At 43.7% G+C, this 18,669-nt stretch overlaps 6 protein-coding genes across 6 annotated transcripts; 2 read left to right on the top strand and 4 right to left on the bottom strand.

Moving 5' to 3' along the window:
- Positions 1-460: 460 nt before the first annotated feature.
- On the top strand, positions 461-4,138 carry O0I10_008684 (uncharacterized protein; the record flags this gene model as incomplete). The annotated part of the gene is made up of 17 exons (XM_058488686.1): positions 461-589; positions 654-961; positions 1,020-1,185; positions 1,251-1,421; positions 1,476-1,613; positions 1,673-1,797; positions 1,863-1,986; positions 2,037-2,128; positions 2,192-2,328; positions 2,380-2,547; positions 2,602-2,864; positions 2,920-3,009; positions 3,179-3,299; positions 3,387-3,595; positions 3,675-3,711; positions 3,780-3,907; positions 3,980-4,138. 17 exons carry the CDS (start codon positions 461-463, stop codon positions 4,136-4,138), a joined length of 2,565 nt encoding a protein of 854 aa, XP_058340509.1.
- Positions 4,139-4,340: 202 nt separating this feature from the next.
- Positions 4,341-6,244, top strand: O0I10_008683 (uncharacterized protein; the record flags this gene model as incomplete). Its single annotated transcript, XM_058488685.1, has 7 exons — positions 4,341-4,524; positions 4,601-4,617; positions 4,673-4,856; positions 4,963-5,178; positions 5,278-5,558; positions 5,622-5,745; positions 5,838-6,244. The coding sequence occupies 7 exons, from the start codon at positions 4,341-4,343 to the stop codon at positions 6,242-6,244; spliced, it is 1,413 nt and encodes a 470-aa protein (XP_058340508.1).
- A 6,664-nt stretch (positions 6,245-12,908) lies between these two features.
- On the bottom strand, positions 12,909-13,526 carry O0I10_008682 (uncharacterized protein; the record flags this gene model as incomplete). Its single annotated transcript, XM_058488684.1, has 1 exon — positions 12,909-13,526. One exon carries the CDS (start codon positions 13,524-13,526, stop codon positions 12,909-12,911), a length of 618 nt encoding a protein of 205 aa, XP_058340507.1.
- Positions 13,527-14,184: 658 nt separating this feature from the next.
- Positions 14,185-14,598, bottom strand: O0I10_008681 (uncharacterized protein; the record flags this gene model as incomplete). Its single annotated transcript, XM_058488683.1, has 3 exons — positions 14,185-14,248; positions 14,339-14,485; positions 14,546-14,598. The coding sequence occupies 3 exons, from the start codon at positions 14,596-14,598 to the stop codon at positions 14,185-14,187; spliced, it is 264 nt and encodes an 87-aa protein (XP_058340506.1).
- Positions 14,599-15,879: 1,281 nt separating this feature from the next.
- Positions 15,880-16,361, bottom strand: O0I10_008680 (uncharacterized protein; the record flags this gene model as incomplete). The annotated part of the gene is made up of 4 exons (XM_058488682.1): positions 15,880-15,945; positions 16,000-16,058; positions 16,125-16,221; positions 16,335-16,361. 4 exons carry the CDS (start codon positions 16,359-16,361, stop codon positions 15,880-15,882), a joined length of 249 nt encoding a protein of 82 aa, XP_058340505.1.
- A 556-nt stretch (positions 16,362-16,917) lies between these two features.
- Positions 16,918-18,669, bottom strand: O0I10_008679 (uncharacterized protein; the record flags this gene model as incomplete). Its single annotated transcript, XM_058488681.1, has 1 exon — positions 16,918-18,669. The coding sequence occupies one exon, from the start codon at positions 18,667-18,669 to the stop codon at positions 16,918-16,920; it is 1,752 nt and encodes a 583-aa protein (XP_058340504.1).

Genomic DNA, 18,669 nt, shown 5'->3' with positions numbered 1-18,669 from the left:
GGTTTTTGGATGATCATTTGATATAACAAAGAACACGTTGTAGATTGTGAGTTATTGTGTTGTTGATCATTGACGAGGAGGAGGGGAATAGTTACAACCAGCGAGATCCTTGCCACCCACTTTTCAACCTTTTGGAGCCCTCCTTCCTATTGGTTGCCTATATACAATATGCATTGGCAGTCTATTGGGATATGTGTATGGTCATTCATCTATAGCTTGCTGCTTGCACACAACCTTATGCACGCGTGTTGAAACGATATCAATGATAGGAGGGTGTCAAGTCCACATACAATCAAAAGCAAGCATCGTATTTATTCATGTGTTCATTGTGATTGTGATGTAAAGTTCTAACCAAGGGGATCCCATATGCGAGATGGCTGACAGCTTGTTGAATTAGCTAGCTGCATTTATTCCCGCCGCGCAGGAACTCGTTGCTTCTTGTACTTTTCCTCCTCCCCCAATGACAGCAGTCCATCGCAGTATATCCCTTGAAGAATGGGAAGCCAAGACACAGCTATCCGAGAGCGAGCTTCAAAGCGTGTACGAACTTCAAGATGCTTGTGCTGAATTGCCATTGCCTTCCAACTGGGTAAATGCTGGAACACCCAACTGACAACGTTTTGAGCCCATGCGTTAACAATCGTGTTCTCTAGTCATCATCGTCACCAGCCCTACCTCGTTCTTCAGGTGGACATACACCAGACTCATTACCAGGCAGCGGCACTACACAATTGACGCCCTTGAATGCGGGAGCACTCTCCAATCGCTTATTGACATTGTCGACACGGCCACGATCGAGCACCAACTTGCTTATTGAAACAACTACAGCAGACTCAGAAGCACAAACGCGATCAGCACAAGAATTGGGTGCCGAGAAACCTGTTGAGACCTTACAACAGTTTTTCGATTGGTTTGCTCAAATGGAATCAGAGATGGAAAGGGATCAAGAAGATATCTATCGGTGAGTGGCATGGTTGCTATGGTTGCAAGATGAATCAATCACTGATCATTGCATACAGGAACTACCTTGGTGTCGTATCTCAATATCGCCAATCATGTGACGATTTCTTGAAGGATTTGGAGGATACGTCAAAGCTCTTTGATGATTTGGGCAACGAATATGGATTTGTGGAAATGCGTACGCGATCTCTTCAATCAGCATGTGAGAAGCTCTTGAATGAACAGGTATAGTTGACATGGATGAGACACTCACGTGTTGCCATGGATGTGGGATTAATCATTTAGGATAGGAACGTTTGACAAGATTGGCAGATGCGCTTGCTGAGAGGTTGACCTACTTTAATCAACTGGAGCCGATTGCAAAGCTATTCAATTCCCCCGGCGAAGATGTTTGTCTTCATCCAGAATTTGTTCCCATGCTTCAGAAACTAGACGAATGTATCCAATACATGCAGCAACACGTACGTGATCATCATTGTATCCAAGACCATCTCACCGATCAACTTGTTTTATAGCTCAAATACCGTGATGCCGAGCTGTATCTTATGCGTTTTCAACAATGTCTCACACGAGGAATGACGGTGATCAAAATGTACCTGGTGTCATCCATCAAATCACTTGGCTACGACGTTTACAAACAAATCTCATCCAAGGTAAAGTGGGGAATAGAGGTATCCTATCGAGATCCATCCTTTGTTAATGTTATGGATAGACCACCGATCAGCCCCTCGCTCTTAGCAAACAAACGACACTGCTGTACGTCAAGTTTCGAATGTTATCATCCACCTTGAAACCTCTCAGCATTGAGCTCAGTAAACGATGTGAAGGCCATAAAGAGTAAGTTGCAATTGGGAAGGGATAGAGGCATATATGCTAAAGCCGACCCCTCCCCCTATATGCAGGTATCAAGCATTGTATCAAGACATTTTGAGTTCTTATTTCCAAACTCGGCAAAATCTCCTGGGTCCTGTGATATCACGCAAGATACAAGATCTCGGACCCTACAATGGCGACTTGCTTGAATTTGTAAGTTTATAGCCAGCCACCCATTACGTCTTTATTAATACGATGATTAGGCAAGGAATGGATGTGCATACATGATGAGCTTATGTCTGGATGAATTCAACCTTTTCTTTAACATGTTCCCTTCCGGTGATGATGATCTATAGTAAGTGCTCGTATTGAAAAGGATGGAAAGCGTTTGCATTAACCAAGACCTATGACCTATTAGCACCTATCTTGATCTTCTTACAAGTTATCTTTACGACTATTTGAGGAAACGGATTATTCACGAGAACGATATTTCGGTTTTATCCGAGTTATGCAACATATTCCAGATGTACGTGGCCACGGATCGGGAGCTTACAAGTAAGTATGGATGATATCCTTGCATGGTATTGGACTAAAAATGGAAAACAGATGACGACAACGATGAACAGCAACACAGCCTAGAATTTGGACATCTTATCGCAAACGTGCTTGAGGACGCACAAGCCAAGTTGGTTTTCAGGGCACAGACCTATATCCACAATGAGATCCAAAATTATCAACCCAAGGCTGAAGACTTTGAACTCCATAAAGCAGCAGGTACGTGAAGTCTTTTGTCATTTGCACATGTCTATTTCTGACACCTTTTTATAGACACTACGGATATTCCAAAGTCATCTATTGTACTTGAGGGTTCCAAATCTATATCAACCACCACTGAGACAACCGAAGAAGCACCAGCTACACTTGCCATCGAAGAAGATACAACAGACACCCAATCCACCAACCCTCCTCCATCCAACAATGATAACAGCTCAGGATCACCACTGGGACAAGGAACAGATACGTCACGAGGCTGGTTCCCAACATTGCAAAAGACTCTCTGGATACTTTCAAAGCTGTATCAGTGCGTGCAGGTGAGTCACAACAAGTTGATGCAGCTGCAAGAGAATTACTCATCATCTGCAATAGACCGTGGTGTTTGAAGATCTTGCTCAGGAAGCCGTATCACTTTGCAATGAATCTCTAAAGCAGGCCTTTGAAACGATTACCACTAAAAAGGTTAGTCTATTCAAGCAAAGGGAGAGAAGGAAGGATAAAATTTGCGGAGGTGGGCGCAAGGAGCAAGGGAAGGGCAATATATATATGTACCCATGCGCTGCAACGACGATCATGCGGGTATTAGGGAGATGCAAGAGTGAACTCAAGCTTATTTGTTTTTCTTTTCTAGTCACGATTGGATGGACAACTCTTCATGATCAGGCACTTGTTGGTTCTCAAGGAACAACTTGCACCATTTGAGGCCAACTTGGTTCATTCCGGAAAAGAGCTTGATTTCTCACATGTCACAGGTTTGTGGGTGGTTGGTTCCTGGATTTTTGATGACGCACCAGCATTGGATGACACTTTGGCTAATGAGGATATCATTTATCGCATAGATACGCTAAATTCCCTGCAACAAAATCGGTCGCTCATCTTTAATCCCAATACATTGATTGGCTTGGCACAACGAGGTATGCCCCGTGTCGTTGAAATCAGCTTGGATTCAAGGCGGGAGATCGACCGAGAGCTCAAGCGAATCTGTGAAAATTTCATATCCGACTGTGTACATGGTGCTGTGGAGCCGTTAACCAACTTTACCATCAAAGTAAACAATGGGGGATACGAGAAAGCAAGGAGGGATGAAAGGAGATAAGAAGAATTAACTAAAGCATATGCATACATAGGTAACGACAATGGCACCTGGAAAGACGATCGAGAAAGGCAAGTTTGTGTAGTTCTCAAGAGAGCAAAGAAAGCAGGTTGGGATTTACACATTTCATTTACTGTAGATGAGATTCTGGATACTGTTGGGCAATTCAAGGAATCCGCTGGTGAAAGGATACGATTTGTTGTGAGGAAGCTGCGTGAATATGTCAATGATTACAAAATCGAGCAAATCTTAATGAAGCCGATACAGGTAACGGGAAAAAGAATTAGCTGCTATAATATACATTCATCACTCATCCATGCTATTAAATCCATATCATAGATGAATGCACTAGAAGAGTACAAGGGATTTTATCGAGCGGTGGAATCACGGATGGGATCCGAAGATATACATGAAACACCTATTATGTCTGTAGAAGCAGCAGCTGTATGGTTGTCACAAGTGAAAGATCAAATCGATGTTAATGACGATCATGAATAAATTGGCAGCACATGCATAGTAGCGCTAATGCTCGTTAATATGGGGGGTAGGAGGAGAATGTTGCATCGCTTATACGTACAGCATGCATCGAGCACATGTGACGATCACTCTGCAATACGTAAAAGCTACAAGCCAAACGTTGCTTTTTTTTGCTATCTCTTTCTCTTTTCTTTTTATCAACTACTTGACACCTCCTCACTTTATGCTCTCAACCATTCGCTCTACTGCATTACGGATATGGCTGTTCACGTTGGCTTTTTCATCCATTCACGTTACTTTGGCCGTCGAGGAAGAGAATGACACCAATATTGACGTCAAATCACCAGCATTTTGGGGGCAAATTGTAGCCATCATTGCTCTTGTAATCTGCAGTGGTATAGTTGCAGGTGAGCTTTTCCCCTCTTTGAATCGTTGTCGTTGCCATGGAAACTGATAGCATTATTCATCCTCAATGATATCAAGGTTTGACGCTGGGTTTGGTGAGTACTCCATCTTGCATGAACGACCCTGTATTCATGGATGTGCTGGTAATAGATGTCCCAAGACACGACCAATTTGTCCATCCTTGCTGCAGCTGGAACGCCCAAGCAAAGAAAACATGCATCTCGTATCATGCCTATCAGAAAAAATGGCCACCTTGTGTTGACCACACTACTACTCACAAATACGGTTTTGAATGAGACATTGCCTGTATTGTTTGATGGCCTTTTCGGCAAAGGTATGTTTGCGGTGATCGATGTAATTAGTGTGAAATAAAAGCGACCTGAAAAGATAGGGCAGGGGCAAAGTCATGTAAGATGATGCTAATGTGATGCATAAAACAGGTTATATTGCCGTGGTTGGTTCCACTGTGCTCATTGTCATCTTTTCTGAGATCCTACCACAAGCCATTTGTTCACGGCATGGCCTTGCAGTGGGAGCCTTTTTCGCCATACCGGTTCGCATCTTGATGCTGATATGGTTTATTATTGCATGGCCTATAGCCAAGCTACTTGATCTTTTGCTTGGAAAACATCAAGGCTTTATGTACGGCGTTTCAGGTACGACCAATTGCGAATTCGCGACAAGTGCGCGTGTTGTTGTTGTTGCGTGCTTGTCAGCCAAAATCACTCAGCCCAAATACTTATCGTTGTAAATAGAGCTTGCTGAACTCATCCATTTGCATAGCAAAGATAGCGATGCTCATGGCCCATTAGAAAACGACACCGTGGAGATCCTTCGAAACACCTTACAGCTATCTGAGAAAACAGCAAGCGACATTGTTGACTCCTCTCGACAACGATACATGCTTCACGAAGATACCCAACTCGACATGGAGACAATGAACGACATTTTGAAAAATGGATGCACAGCCGTACCAATATACAATGATGTCCCTGATTGCAAAAAGCCATCGATCATTGGCGTACTTCATACCAAGGTACACAATGGACACCATCAGCGTTTCATACTCAGCTTTACTCATTATGCTTCATGTTTTTAGTCATTGACGGCTCTAAACGTGAAAGACAAGACGCCTTTGAGTAAATTGAACCTTGAAAGTATTTTGTATGTGCCGTCAAGTACTCCAGCCATGGCGCTCTTACGCATGCTGCAAAATGAAACAAGTGAGTGATTATGCGCGCATGCATCATGCATTGACCCTTAGCCCTCTAAACGTTATTATTGCTTTTATGTTGTGTATGTGCACTTCAATTAGGCCAAATGGCGGTGGTTTATCAACCATGTCAATGTACCGCATCATCGGCATCTTCTACACAAGAACGTCCTCAATCATCAAGATCATCATCATCTTCCTCCTCCTCCTCCTCTTCACACCAAGATGCCCACACATTTCGTCATTATCCATCATCCTGCGAGAACGTTTCCGAGCTGCCGAGCCCTGATGCAATACTAGCTCTTGTCACGTTACAAGATGTGCTTGCCAAGATCATGACAAATCCAACAAAGGATGACGGCACATTTTGCGGTGTCTTGGTTCATTGCCCATATTCGGAAAGCAGCAGCATTGAAAATAGAAGACCCAATAACACAAGCATGGATACTGTGTGGATGAGCCAACAACGCATTAGCAATCGTACAAGCAGTAGTAGTACCGTTGTATGACATTAGCCATCCATTTTATTTCAGTTGCATTTTGTAAAGTAAAAAAAAAAAGAAAATCGTGTTACAGTAAACCTACATTTTTCGCCAAGATGTTTATTACACAGGATCGACAATCATGCAGCAATGTGCCACAAACATAAATGCATGATAGAGAGCGAGAGCGAGAGAGAGAGAGCATTCAACACCCGCCCCCACCCAAAAGTGATATGCGTGCTGCACAATTGTTTTATACGACTTGCTTTCTTGTATACAATGACTTAGGGTAAAAGGAACCCACCAAGGATGATTATGCAGTACCCTTTGTTGAGAAACCCACACAAACATATCGTATCTCAATGCATATACCCAGTTTTCCCCTTGTTTTTCTTCACCACGTTCCACCCCTAAGACCCCTTTTATGCAACGACTACCGCCCTCGAGACAAAGCATCACCATCATAATGGAGAAAGGCAACGAGATCGGCTATACAACCGTGCGTGTTGCATATGGCTCGATCATAATACAAATACAACACAGCAGCAACCGTAATGTCTCAAAATGGAAAGACACATGGTGTGCATACGTGTTTTTGGATTTATCCCGGATTAGTCAAGTGTATTGTATTGCCGCCTTTGCTCTAAAAAAGTATACATTTCACTGTGCAATATCACGTTTGCATTATAATGCACCCCTGGTTGGCTATTGTATACGCTATAAGGAACATAAAGAGTCTTTAGTTGAGCTGGTAGTAGGTAGCAGTGACACCTTGCGGATATGAAAGTTTTACCGTAACTTGCATAAAAGCCTCTTGTTGGGTGCTTTCTCTCCAACACAGTAGTGGCCTTTCACAGCCCTCATCAATGATAAGCCTGTTGGCAAGATACGAAGCATCCAATAATGTATAGCACTTGTATGCAGATTTCATCAGCAACAACAACTGTTGTTTTCCTATAGTCCATGATGGAAACCTATGTGCTTGATACTACTACAAGCGGGCGTAAGCATTAGTAGCAATTGCAATTCCCTAGCAGTGATACAAGTTATACATTGCTGAATGATGCAAACGCAACTGTACCACTAAGCTGATATGGTAAAGCAATCAAATTAGGACCATCGATCTAATCATTTATCCCTCACAATGATATGGAGTGCGTCATTCGCATTCTCTTTATTTTTTTATGACCTCTTCCTTTTCGGCATTATGCTCGATAAGTGGGTTGCTGACAGCAGCAGCCGATCTTGGACCGAGGACCCTTGCAGTGCCACCACAATGCACAAGATCGCATGACTAACATGTCATAGAAGATGGATGCTCCAATCATGTCCACCAACTACAAGCAAAATGAAAGTATGTATTGTAGTCACCTTCGCCTCAATACAAATTCAAAAAGACGCAAAGGAAAAAGAATGGGATTACAAAAGTCCCAGGCCTGACGTTGATGATGGCCATTCACTGCTGCTGTCAACCAAAACCAAAAAAGAAGGCATCTTGCTGGGCGGCCTTTCTTGCCAAACAAGAAAAGGATTTTTACGTCTCACGCTTCATGCATTTTCATACAAGATACTTTCGGATCACTTTGGCCTATTAACCATACGATGGTCAACTTGAAAAACATGCCATACGGGCTACATATCATAGACGGACCTTACTATAGTAGGCGTACATGAGAAAATGTCCATCATGCAACTCCACCAATAAACATTGATCCTTCAAATCCTCCTGCCCCTGAGCTGTGTTACGCAAACACGCCCCTCTGTGTCTTTTGCTCTATTAGTGTATGTCTACTAGCATAGCAACACGCTTACCGCATAGGTAAAACATAAAGGTATCTGTATCTCTAAACTTTACAATCAAACGTGGGGTCTTTAATAGAACAAAGCTGCTCGGCGGGGTCACAGGAATATTGTGTGCAAGCTTCACGATCGAGGCGGCCAATCCCAGATTTGCCAAATGTCGCTATCAGTTTCAAGAGGTCGACTCGACGTGAGTTTGGCTGGTGGCGACATTTGCGAAATCAGGTATATTGTCCACCTCGATCGTCAAACTTGCACACATGATTTGATTCCTTTCACCCCACCGAGCAGCTTTGTTCTATTAAAGACCCCACGTTTGATTGTAAAGTTTAGAGATACAGGCACCTTTATGTTTTACATATGATGTAAGCATGATGCTATATGAACAGTGGTCTTTGTTCAATGCCAAGTAGCTAGACCCTGGAGAGCCAAAGATGCAGAAGGACCTCTTTGGGTAACTCAGCTAAAAAGTCAGGACTTCAGGGACAATGCATGAAAGGTACGCAACCCTCACTTTGATGTCATACATTGGCAGCTAATAGCCACTTTTGTGCATTCTGAGATATTACGTATAAAAAGAAGATGATAGAGAAAGTGAAAGTACGTTGAGAATCAATATACTGTATTCAACTTAAAGGTGCCGTTACCAGCTACAACTACAACATGTCTTATATAGGTTTCTAGTATGGCTGTGTGACGATGCTAAAGGGAGATGGCGTTTACATAGAAGGATGTTGGGTACACGAGATGACGGGGCTCATTGAGTGATGAACCTTGAGTGTGGATATGGAAACGTTACATTCGGTGTCCTCTTGCGGGATGAGTGTGGTCGTTGTGATACCTTGGCTTGTCACCTTGTACTTGATGATGGTATTGGTACTTGAAATACGACACATTCCCAACTTTTGTGCATTCTATTGTAGGTGGACGATGCCCCTGCTCTAGACATTCATTTCCATGATTAAAGTAGGTTGATCCGAGCTGATTTGGTTGAGTTACGCTCACACAAGATTACATCAGTTGAGCTACATCGAGCGTGCTCTATGTCCAGAGTGATGTAATCTCTCTTTGACCGCAGCTCAGTCAAATCAGCTCGGATCAACCTACTTTAATCATGGAAATGAATGTCTAGAGCAGGGGCATCGTTCCCATGCAGTGGATCTCGCAACAATGATGATTGGATAAAAGTGGCCGTTAGCTAGCAATACATGCCTGTTCCTAGATGATCCATAAAGTAATTATACATTAACCCTTTCATTCATGCAAACGTAGCTGTGTTACACAACACGACCCTCTGCATCTTTTGCTCTGCCAGGGTCCACCTACTTGACATTGACAATGAACAAAGACCACTTCTCATATTACATCACGCTTACAAACATAAACGTGCCTGTATCTCCAAACTTTACAATGAAACGTGGGGTTTTTATTAGAGCAATGGGCTCGGCTTGGCCAACAGCACCTTGTGTGAAAGTTTTACGTTCAATGTCGCAAACAGCCCAAAAAATATTTTTTGGTCGTCGTCGTCGAAGAAGTCGACCCCCAGATCCAGTTTGGCTGGTGGCGACATTGCGAAATCTGGGGTTGGTCACGATGAACTTCATACTTTGACACAAGATTCCTTCAACCCCGACAAGCACGTTGATCTATTAAAGAGCCCACGTTTGATTGTAAAGTTTGGAGGTACAGGCACCTTTATGTTTTACATATGCTGTAAGGGTGATGCTATATGAGAAGTGGTCTTTGTTTAATGTAAAGTAGTATGGCTATAATAGAGCAAAAGATGCAGAGGGCGTGTTTGTGTAACTTGAGTCATTCAGCACAGGCGATGCATGATTCTTGTACACTATTTAGGAATAGTTCAAATTGCCAGCTAATAGCCCATTCCTTCCATTCCCCGTTGTTGCCCAATCCAATACATACGAACGATTGTCCTGCTTCAGCCCATCATTTCCATCCTTCAACTTTCTTGATCCAAGGTGATTTGACTGAAAAACGCGCAAACACAGGAGCATCATCCAATACGAGAAAAATCATTTTGCAAAGTTATTTGTAAACTGCCAGCTAATAGCCCATTCCTCCCATTCACCTTTGTTGTCCAATCCAATGCATACGAACGATTGACCTGCTCCAGCCCAGCATGCCCATCATTCAACTTTCCTGATTTGAGCTAACCTGGTAGTAAGGTAATGGCTGTTGTTGGATCATCATTATCATGTAAAGTGTAAAATGGCACACACCCTATTGCTGTACGTGAGGATCATTTCTTTTATTTACGTGCACCTATTGTCTATCGTGAGGGTGATGATGACGATGGGTGGATGGGGTCTGTGTGGGGTCATTGAGTGGCCTCAGTGTAATAGCAGTAGGGGATCTAAACTTGGGGGACAGCAGCTCCACGACTTGAGACAAGCTTCTCTTCTTTTTCTCCCACCTTTCCTTATTCCATTCACGACATCTCGATCAAGGTAATGTATTATAGAAGAGTGCTCTTGTTGGCTGTGAGGTGCTAATGTAGTTCTGAACATGCATTGTCAGGGAGTGAGTGTGTCCAAGTGCAGAGGAATGAGCGTGGTTGGTGGTTGGTGGTTGCCATGGCGATATCATTGCTTCCTTTTGCTCGTTGCTATTCCCGCTCTACGCTTGGTGTCAACAGGTACATTCAGAGTCCAATGTTGCAGCCGAATTGGTTCCATTGACGCGTCAGCTTGTATAGAGGGCAAGTTTGGTTTCAAGACATCGGCTGGTTTGGTGTTTTGTTTCGGCTCAACTATACTACACCATGGTTTTCGGTTTCCAGTAACCAACAATAACGGGGTCTTTGTGTATATGGAAAAGGCAAGTACAGTGAAACAAACAATGAAAAGGGTGTTCATTGTGTGTGTGCTAATAATGAATTGAATAGGATTCTTTGGTCAGGCAATGCAACTTGGGTCATCATCATCATCTCTTTGGGTTCAAATCCCAGCCTGTATCAAGTGGTCGCTGCGTCGCTCTGCACTAGCCAAGTGTGCTGGAAAAGCTTCTTGCAACGCGTCCAGGGCTCTATAGGCCTGCGTTGAGTTGAGGATGGGTCGATGACGATGGATTTTTGGAAGAGCATGGTCACCGTGTTGAGGTAAAAAGGGATTTGCAACAGCTTGTGAATGTGTTTAACCAACACGCTCTTCTCGTGATAGGCTCGTTCTTTCCCTTGAGGATTTCTTTTCATGAGGTGGGAAATGATTGGAAGGATTGGGGATCATTCTTTCTTTGGGGAGGATGAATGAGAACAACTATGAGCCTGGACTCTACGTAAGTGATGTCCTTCCTTGCCATGGATCGAACTGGCCTTGCGTGATTCGTGCAGTGCCTTCTCAAGAACAAGGGATCGCCCGACGTTGCTCATATGGTGGTGATTTGGTTTGTGAATTCCTTCGGATTTGCTTTCTTCCTTGGAGAGGATCACCTAACGGTATACCAAATCGTCATCGTTCCCGGTATCAGATGGTCTAACTTGCCTGCTTTCTTATTTGTAGAGACGGCAATTACGATGATTACCACATTCACAACAATGACAATGATGACGACAACGAGATTCAAAAGGAAGCCTGCAAGATCCCATTCTTTTCAACTTGTGTATTTTTGGATGTTTGGTGTGACGGATGAGATTGAGGACTGGTGACGAGTACGAGTAGGAATGATGACGGAGGACGACTACGACGATGGTGGTGGCAATGTACAGTACATAGCAAGATAACTAGATGAAATAAAGCATTGTTTATTTATTACACGCTTGTTGGAGGTTGCTAGCATGTGGATTACATACTATTGCTTCCAAGATGGAATAATAAAGGTGGTCCGGTTATCGGTCATGCAAGAAGTACACGGCTTTTGTGATACAATAAGGAGCTTGAGAAGAGAAAAAGTGAAGAGATCCCTCCATTGAGTTTCAGGATGAGTGACTCATTCAATATGTATATGTATCTTTACATATACAAATTGGTTTATGCAGCTCGACTTTCTTCTACATGCAAATGTGATGCATACCTTGACACACCTTCATTATTGGATGCTGTTTACTTACGTACCTTCACAAAAAGCAATCATTGTCATCATCCATTTGTGCAACAACCTGTCAAGGACGTGTTTGTGTAACCACCACGTGCCATTTCACTCAGCTCTTCATCTTTCCGTTAATGCAGCCGACACCATACACTGGGAAAAAGCAATTCCATCACGCTTACAGCATATGCAAAACATAAAGGTGCCTGTATCTCTAAACTTTATAATGAAGCGTGCGGTCTTTACGAGAACAATGTGCTCGGCTGGGTGGAAAGTACCCTGTGCAGGTTTGACGATCGAGGTGGGCAACTTCAGGTTTCGCAAATGTCGCCACCCGCCAAAGTGGATTGAGTCGACCTCTTGAAAAAGTTTTTGGCTGGTAACGACATTGGGCAAATCTGGGAATGGCCACGATGAACTTCATACTTTGACACAAGATCGCTTTGACCCGCCGAGCAGCTTGTTCTCTTAAAGACCCCACGTTGCATTGTACGTAAAATCTAGAGATATGACTGTGTTTATGTTCTCACTATGCTGTAAGCGTGATGCTATATGAAATGTGGTCTTTGTTCATTGTCAATTTATAGAGTGTGTTTTATTCGGCGTCAATGGAAGACGCATTGATTTAAAAGATAAAAAAAAAATTAAGAGGGGGAAAGTACATATCGGCTTTGGGAACAGAAACGTTCTATGAGTGTATAGGCAAGAGTGAAAAGGTGAGCTTCATTGAAGGGGATTTCTTGATATATGAACTCCCAATGTCTACGCCAAACAGCCCACACACCACAGGCCACCAAAACACGAAAGGAAAGGAAGGGAGTCATCACGGCGGAAGGATACGAAGGATTTAAGGCCTTATGGGACCTGTGGCGGGGATGTAATGGTCGAAAAGACGTCGCCAAAAAGGTTGGACAAAAGGACAAGAGAAGAAAAAGTGCTTGTCATCCTCAACGGGTTGCAAACCAGGGACATTGAAAGATTGACAAATAGGGCAGATTGGTGACGGAGCGATGTTGGGTGCAATGTGATGCAAACGTGCTCGACATGGTATGCGGAGGTGATGTAAGCGCCAAAGAACCGTAATGATGCGTTGGGGAAAAGGTGAAGACCAAAAGCGTCGCCATTCGGATTTGGATGCACGTGGGTAAAGGTCGGGGAGTTGGTGAAAGGGGATCAAAAGGCTGTACCGAAATTGTTTACGGGTGAAAGTGACGAGATCCAGACCATTGTAAGTTGTGCGAGCCAAAAGCCGGTGGAATGCATGATCAAAATAAGGTGATGGTGTGGAAGAATAAGGGACAAGTAATAAACGCCGAAAACAAACTTTGAGGCGCCATGCACCATGTGTGTCAATGTCCTTAAGAAAGGTGACAACCTTATTCCGATTTGAAATGGATCGACGTTCTGAAAGGGTACGAGCACGACAACGACGTAATTGTTGTTCATTGTCAAGTAGCTCGACCATAGCACAGAGCAAAAGATGCAAAGGGGCGTGTTTGTGTAACTAGCAGAGAGAGGAGGCGAGTTAATGGTTGATCCTATTGGTGGACAGTGCATGATGATATTGTTATAGCGTCTTAAACCGTTGCGTGTCTCTACACACAAGTACAAAACAAAAGGGGATAAGTATACAATGAAAGCTGGCACAAGTACGCGGTGTGCAATAAAAGATGACATACCAAAGACAAAGATAGTGTGTGTGGGAATAAAAGTGTGTATACGCGCGGTACAAGAAGAGAGAAAATGATCTACACTAAATGATCCACCATCAACATAAGTATCTTCATCCTAGTAGCCCTGACGCCGTCCTTGATATACGTACGAGAATGTGGGATCTCACGCTTGAAATTGAAAACGCTGTGTCAAAGGAGATGTACGTAATCGGAGGAAAAAGAGATCCGTTTTATTTCCCAAGCATGCTATTGATATGTGATGCATTGATCGGATGGAAGTCCTTCTTGAGCATGTGAAACAATGTTGTTTCATCAAAAGGATGTAATGATAGCACCAATTCGTCAAAGGGATCAACCTCGAAAACGCCATCAAAAAGGAATAGCGACGAATGTGTATGCCTATTCTCCTTAAAGACAGCATACACATCGCGCCAACCACGATGGTCATCATTAGGTCGTGAAAGCCACCCAAGCAATGCACTGCCAGCAGACATGCAATGGAAGTACGTTGGTCCTGTGGTAGAGATTGATGTCAACAAGTCTTCCACGTAGCGGTCTCCTTGCGCTTCAATCATGCTACCCATGATCTCGCCCCTCAACTTACCCTCTGTGATTGTTTTCCAAGTGACGGTCGCTCCAACAAAAGTACTTTTTTTCAGCCAAGCGATATATCGAAAGGAATGCTTCGACAGTGTTTGGCTGTGTCGATGGATCGGGGGAAACGGAGATGTTTTCCATCAATGCCTTGATCCTAAATTGATACGGGTATTAATGTCATGATACATCCATCCAATGTGATGCATATCCTTACCATGTCTTTTCACGTTTTAGCATAGCTTCACGTTCCCTGTGAAGAGCCAACATGATGTGCACAGGTATTGGATCATCTTGCACAAGCCGATGGAATCGAAAGTAGACTCGTTTCTTGCGACCTCAGATTCACTTGTTATTGCCGTTGTTGGACGTTGCATTCGTGGACGCAAGGCTCGACTTTATATATCCGTCATCAGTCAAATCGTCTTCCTCGTTAGATGTATATGATTGGAGCACTTACACAGCGATGGTTGGGCAATCTTTCAGTAGATGAAAAGAGAACGAGCAGGTGTTTTCGGCAGATGCCCCGTGTTTTAAACGCAAGCCGGCAACCTTGTAACACTGGTAAGTATTCTTGTCAAGCACGAAATCACTCATCCATATTTTGAAAATTGGGTAACGTACCTACTGGTTGTTGGAAATACTCATTTTCCCGCCAATTTTGTGCCTTGGTTTAATTCAACACGCTGATCTGGCAACGTGCTTATCATAGGACCAGCCTTTGGGTTCGAGATCAAGCGACTGATCACTTCTGATGGCCGCACAAAAGTGATCTGATACGACGACTTCTCCTCTTGATTACCATCTTGTCGTCTTCTTGAAGTGGTAGAATCCTTTGGGTAAGGTTTCACCTGCTTGCTCGAGTTTGAGTTGCGGGATTTTGCAATGGGCAGAACTTCTATAATTCATTGCCCAATTTAACGTGGGCACAGCAGCATCAGGATCCATACGAACAACTTCTACAACATGCTCAACCTACCAAGTTGAGGATCTTCTCCTTTTCGAATCTCGAGCATATCCCTCTCATGGTTGTCGCTAAGCTGGGAAAGGAACCTTGTAGTACACCACGCGCCAAGAAGTTGCATTTGGTGCATGGATTTGCAAGTCGCACATGATCATAGTGGTGGCGCCATAATTGAAGCTGTCCTTCTGGCCCTTCGATGTCGCGCCCTGATGACAGCTTGTGTAGCAGCGTAGACAAAGCATCCACACTTTCTTCATGATCGCGGAGGTCATTTTCGCCACTGCCTTCATAATCATGCGCGTAAAATGCGCTATTTGAAGCATTGCCTCTCATGTGATTCCAAATGATGTTGCGGACCACTGGATGCTTGAGGATGGCCGTGGGCGATACAACTTCAATCTGCTAGCATGGTAAAGATCTGGTAATTGTAGATGCTGGTCGCGGAAAGAGTAAGTGTTCATACACAAGTGAGTCGTATGCAGCTTTGATGTCCAAAAAGGCTATTGCTGGCCATGAGTTGAAGGTTCAATCCCTATTGGTGGAGGATGCATAATGCGAGATTCGCCTATTGGAACGCCGTTGTGTCATCACCTCTCGGGCTGTAATAGACTTTGCCACTTGATCCAATGTTGCAGCCGCATATCGGGAGGTTGCTACATCAAAAGAACTATAAGTATACTTCATGAATCCACATGATTAGGACTTACCTCAATAACAAAGGAGCCAAATGGCACAATGACAATGAAAGTAGGATCACAATGAAACGCTAAAGATCATCACGTTTATTAGCACATCGATCGCTTACAATAAGACAATCCATCATGGCACTTACCAAGGGCTTTGATGGTGTCAGGTTCAAACAGTGATAAAGCTGGAATGGTGCATGTATTGCTTTGTGCTGATAGACCGGGACCTTCACCAGTGATAGCCTATACGTGATGGTGATCCATGAGTGAATTTGCAATTGGCATACCAAAAAAGGCAGTTGGCAATATCCATCGCTGTGCCCTGATCCACCCCTTTTCCCCACCAACCTCCATACCAGTAATCCCATCATCTTCAGTAGCATGTTGATATGGTAGTAAGGCTCGTACACAATCCTCGCATGTAGCAAACACGGGAATAAAGAGCGAGATCGATATGAAAAAAGATATTCCTCCACGTGCGACAATCGACCATTATGCGTTTCAATAGTGTGATGTGGCTGTTCATAGCTGGTGCTAACTTTGTGGACGTGGAAGATGGTCGCCAAACGGTCGAATGGGTCAATGGTGAAAGCGAGTGTTGAGTCGACATTCAAAAGAATGAACTCCCACATTTAGCGGCCATGCCCATTTCACTGTTGTGCTGCAATGTCGTCTCGTCATTTGATATTGACTTTCATGTAGCTGAAGCGTCCATTCGAGTGTTGGGGAAACCTGAAGTTGTGGAGGAGAACTTTGGCGTTTTTTTCCCTCGTGCTCTTAACCCTGAGCTCCGATCCAGGAACGTTTATTTGGACAGCAGGATGAAACAGCCCAACCATGCAACCATCCATGTGTGTAACTATGACAACCATGCTTTATTTATGTGTATGTAGGTATGTGGTATCTATACTACTGCTAATGGATATATATTCTACTTGACTAGATACCGCTTTCTGGGATAGGTTTAACCAGCTGGTCATTGAAACGAAGTTCTTGGATACGATGTCGCTTGATAGCAATAAATCCAAAATGATTCTCACGTCCACAAATGCTTCTGAATACTTGGTCTCGTAGTTGTTCAATTACAATAAACGGATTATATTTCCACTGATCCTTGCATATGTAATGAGAACGTAGTACCGATTCGGCGTGCTCAGACGTTAAGCGTTGAATGGGGTCATAAGTGTTGGAACATGTGTGATAAAACTCAGTGATGTTGCGGTAGGAGTAGTAGTCGTCGTCGTCGTCGTCTTGTGCTTGCTCATCAATAATGCCAATCAGTCTGCAATTAATGTCCATGATATGATCAACGTGATACAATTCATAGGTGAAACGGGTATCTGAAATCCGAAGCGTATCAAGGCGATGATGTGATATCGTTAAGCCGATGCCTGGTGGAATACGACAGGTACAATTGTGGACTATCAGCCGTCTTGTCCATTGGACCATGCTGCCAAGGTCTTCAATCAATGAATTATTCAGTTCCAAAGTCCCCAATAGCCTGCTGGGCGGTACATCTTGTGAATAGGATAGCAGTGGCTGCAGCAGCTGCGCTATACTATTATGATTCTCATCGTATAGCCTTGACGAGATAACGAGATGCTGAAGGTGTGGTAAAGATTCTTCATCATAGACCAATCGCTTGATATCGACCTTGGCGCCATTCAGCTCGAGGTATGTGAGTACCTTGCCAGCCCACTGGATGATAGGTGTTGCATCGCCATGCGTAAAACAAGATTTCAGGATAACATCATATGCAGATGCTTTGATTGTATTCTGACTCGGGGGACCAGCTATGATATCCTTTGGTGTTGACATACTGAGCTTCTTTAATCGTTGTGTATCCACGAGATCAAGGAATGGTCTTAGGGAAAGAGTGCTTGTGGGATCAATGGACAAGGATTCCAGACTTGATATCGACCCTGTTGTTTCATATCGAGCTTCCTTTCTGATGGTAGTGTCGTATGCATGAAGTCGCTCCATTTGTGGTGTCAAACAAAGGTCTCCACCAAAGTTAACGTTGACCAAGGATAAATCGATTAGAGAAGGTGGAAAGTGCACAACATCATCGATGACATAAATAGGTCTTCCTTTCAATGTCAATGATTGGAGAGTAGTAGTCCTCCCCTCTGCTGAAGCGTTGATGATGATAGGCATCAAATGGATGCATGAATGTTCTGTTGATGACTGAAGCGTCAAATGTTTCAAGTGCGGGACACGTGCCACAAGATCTGCTGCATTGGTGAGACATTGATCCATGAGATGCAAGTGCTGAAGCATCGAATGATCTCCAATCCATCCCAAAACACGTCTGCTACTGATAGCTGGTACTTGTGTAATATGCGACCATCGATGAAATTGCTTCTCATTCAGTGCTTCCCATTGCCATTGTGCAAAGTCGATCGCTTCCAAATGACGACACGTGCGAGTGATAACGTCGAAATCGTTTGCTGATGGCCGAATGTCGTATCCGATTGCCAATCCACGTACGTATTCTCCAACAGAAGGGGCTGAGTCAAGTGCTGATACAAAGTATACAAGTTGCCTTGGAGACCGAAGGTTGACATGCTTGTACAAGATCCGCTTGACAATGTTGTACCACAACCTGCATACTAAGAGACACGTGCGTTTGTCATCCGTTGAATCAACGTAAAGCAGTATTCGGTGGACGATCTCAAGAGGTAGTTTCAT

This window comes from Lichtheimia ornata, assembly GCF_029851405.1.
Source record: "Lichtheimia ornata isolate CBS 291.66 chromosome Unknown scaffold00047, whole genome shotgun sequence".
Lineage (NCBI taxonomy): Eukaryota > Fungi > Mucoromycota > Mucoromycetes > Mucorales > Lichtheimiaceae > Lichtheimia > Lichtheimia ornata.
Note: the sequence above shows the minus strand (reverse complement) of the source record. Positions and strands in the feature narration are given on the sequence as shown.